The sequence below is a fragment of the Mustela erminea genome, chromosome 16 (genome assembly GCF_009829155.1).
Source record: "Mustela erminea isolate mMusErm1 chromosome 16, mMusErm1.Pri, whole genome shotgun sequence".
In the NCBI taxonomy this organism is placed as follows: Eukaryota; Metazoa; Chordata; class Mammalia; order Carnivora; family Mustelidae; genus Mustela; species Mustela erminea.
In genome coordinates, this window is record NC_045629.1 from 52,824,914 (window position 1) to 52,828,097 (window position 3,184).

Here is a 3,184-nt window from a genome sequence, read left to right on the forward strand (position 1 = left end):
GCTCCTCCTCCCGCGCCTTCCGCCCCCTCTCTCCCCCTCTCTCCTCTGCTCGCTCTCCCTTCTCTCCCTCCTTCTCTTCCTTCTTTGCGTGTTCCCCTTTTCTCTCTCCTCGTCCATTCGTTTGTAAATTCTGTTCTCCCCCCTCCATCGCTCTTCTACTCTCCCCCTCCCCTCCCCACTGTCACACTCTCTCTGCCCCCATCTGTCTTCTCATTTGCCTGCTCATCTCCAAACGTGGCTCCGCGGCTCCCGGAGGAGCCCAGCGCCCGGATCCCGCGCGTCCGGAGCCCCTGGAGTCCGGCCCGCGGCGGCCCGAGCCTGGCCAGCGGCGGCGGCGGGAGCGGCGGGAGCCGAGGGAGCGGCAGCCCGGACCGCGGGCACCGCGGGAGCCCCAGTGGCAGCGGCCGCCGCCGAGATGTCCCGGCGAAAGCAGAGCAAACCTCGGCAGATCAAACGTAAGTTTGCACGCTGGGCCGGCAGTTGCTGGGATTATTTCTGGGGAGGGGGGCGCGCGGGGCGGGAAAGGGAGGGGGGCTCGGGGAAATCCGCTCCCCGTGCCCCGGATTTGTCAAACTTTGCCTGAGCAGCGGAGGGGACAACTAGTCAGGCACAGACAGACAGACGCCCCGAGCGCCGGGCGAGAAAGACGCCGCGACCGACAGCCTACTCTGGCTCGCCCGAGTCTTCGCGCTCCAGGCTTTCTTTTTAATCCCGACCCCCGCGCCCAGTTAGTCGCGCTGGCGCTATAGTCCAGCCTGCCCGGGCAGCCCCGCTCATTTAGGAGATTCAGCTTAGGGTGGTGGTTGTCATTGTTGTTGCAACTGGCGTCGTGCTACTCTCGGGGACCACACTTTGAGCAAGCAGGGTGAGAACTTAGTTCTCCGAAAAGCTGGTTGGACCTCGGGGCGCGGGAGGCACCGTCCCTGGGCGGTGGAAAATCAGTGTCTGGGTCCGGGTCCAGGGCGGTGCCCGAGCCACGCCAGACCCGAAGCGAAACAAAAAGTAGGTGTAAAAGTTTGCGCCTCTGCAGCCGGGCGGCCGTCCGCCTCCGCCCCGAGGGCGCGGGGCTGGCGGCGGCCGGGGCTGGGCCGGGGGCGCCGGGCCCCGTCCCGTTCGCGTGGCCGGGACGCTCAGCCGAGCGGGGATTCGCTTTACCTCCCTCCCCGGAGGCGCGCGGAGTCCTCGCTGGGAGGGGCCGCCCGTCACTTCCCAGCGCGGAAGCTGTGAGTTCAAGGCAGCCCGTGCGCCGCGGAGAGCGTGACCCGGAGACCCCAGCGCCCGAGGGTCGGGGTGGCGCTTAGAGGACGCCGCGGGGTCCGAGGTACCTGCCCGAAACACACACTGGCAGAACTCAACTCGGTCAACTTTTCTTGTCTTAGGGAAAATTCCTCCAATGGTGTTTTGTCGCCCTGCGACACTTCTTCAACGCTTTGGCCGAAAACGAGACACAGCCTTATTAGTTTATTTGTATTTTTATTTTTTTGCTAGGGTTGTGGTGTGTCCATTTCTTCGTGTTGTTAAAAGTCTGGTAACTAGTTTTAAACTGACTGTAGTGCAATTTGGGGGTAAGGCTTTAATAGTATCCCCTCCCCCTTAATTATTAACCACACTCACCCCACCCCCAGAGGTTGAAAATTGTGTTTGGTGTAGTTTAAAAATAAATCCTATCAATCAACTTATTCAGCGTGAAATGGGGTCCAGGTTGCAAGCAGTTTGCTACAGTTAAGTATTTCGATCTATATATACATGTACAAACCTTGCCTTTCAGACATGACTCTGTCGCTTTTATTCGGTGGATTTCTTCTCTTATACTTCAGTTCCTTTTTTATGCAACTTGGGTTAAAGCAGGGGCTGAACTGAACTTTTAGCTCAAAGCAGTTTTAATCAAGTAGAGATACCGTTCTTGAAGACTTTCACTTTTTCAGAGTGATTATCCATGGTTTTAACTAATTGCCTTTTACTTTTTAGTACTAAAGTTATCGGGTCCCTCTGTATAAATGTTGCATTTTATAGTACAAAACTGTGCATATTATAAGCTATGGTTATAAACATTAAACGTAAATGCTTTTTAGTTCATGGCTGTCGTCTAGATTGTTAATAAATAATTAATATTAATTGATTGTATGGCACAAAGACCATCTGATTCTACTTGGGAATACTTTGTTATCTTCTCAATTAGCTACATTAAATTTTTTTTTTCTATCCTTCTATGTCCACCTCATATAACTGAAGATTAAAGCGTTGGAACTAATTGCTGATGCTACACTTGTGTTATAGGTCATAAAACATTTTAGTGGCTTATTTGAATGCTGTGATTTATTAACTATCAAAAATACTTGAAAGTTCTCTCATTTGAAAGTGAACAAATATTATATTTATATACTTGTTCACAGTGATCATTGCCTACTGATATATGCAAACATATGTATTATTAATATACATGCATTTTAGACTTTCATTGGATTCAATTTGGGGTCACAGTGATAATCTATGCAAATGTGGACATGCTTCTCCCCTTGGACTGTTAAGGAGAATGAAAAATTAAACGTCTTTGAATTGTTATATTAGAACAGCGCTATCTAGTAGCTGGAATTTTTTTGTGGGGGGGAGTGGAATAGTTAAATATGGTTTGACCAGCCGTAAAGTCATTTTGGTTGCAACCTATTGACATCTGTCTCCTTTTGCCTGTCTAGGCATAAGAGGCAGTTTTGCAGATGAAGAAGTTTGTCTTGATACTCAAAGTCATTAGTATGGTAGATCTCTTCCTCCAGTTTTAGTAGGATATGCCAAGTGTAGCATTATTATTATTATTATTATTATTACAAAGATAATATTGATATTGTGGGTCAATGATAAGTTTGGGGAAAAAATCAGAAAGAAATGCTTTTTGAAACAATAACGTTCCATGCAACTAATGAAACTGTGTATTAAACTTGGAAGCATCCAGAATTTGAAAATAAAGCTTTGGCACTGCTGATAAAGCATACCCAATTTAGAGCAACTATGACAAGCAAAAGTCAGCTTATACCAGAAACTCTGAAGACAGTCAATTTAAAGGACAAAAAGGTTGTTGGGCACAGTTTTTTTTTTCTTTTACTGCGTACAGTTCTCTGCTATCTAAAATTGTGATTTATGCAGTATTTTAATATTTTGCTTATTCTTTCCCCTTGGGTGCTCTCCGGGC

At 48.6% G+C, this 3,184-nt stretch overlaps 1 protein-coding gene across 2 annotated transcripts in view; it reads left to right on the forward strand.

Moving 5' to 3' along the window:
- ZFPM2 (zinc finger protein, FOG family member 2) overlaps positions 1–3,184 on the forward strand; it is a 454,516-nt gene continuing 451,332 nt past the window's right edge. For both annotated transcript variants that reach the window (XM_032316567.1, XM_032316568.1), the window contains exon 1: positions 1–455. In XM_032316567.1, the coding sequence (XP_032172458.1) occupies positions 416–455 (40 nt within the window). In that variant the 5' untranslated portion in view covers positions 1–415. The remainder of the gene's footprint in view (positions 456–3,184) is intronic.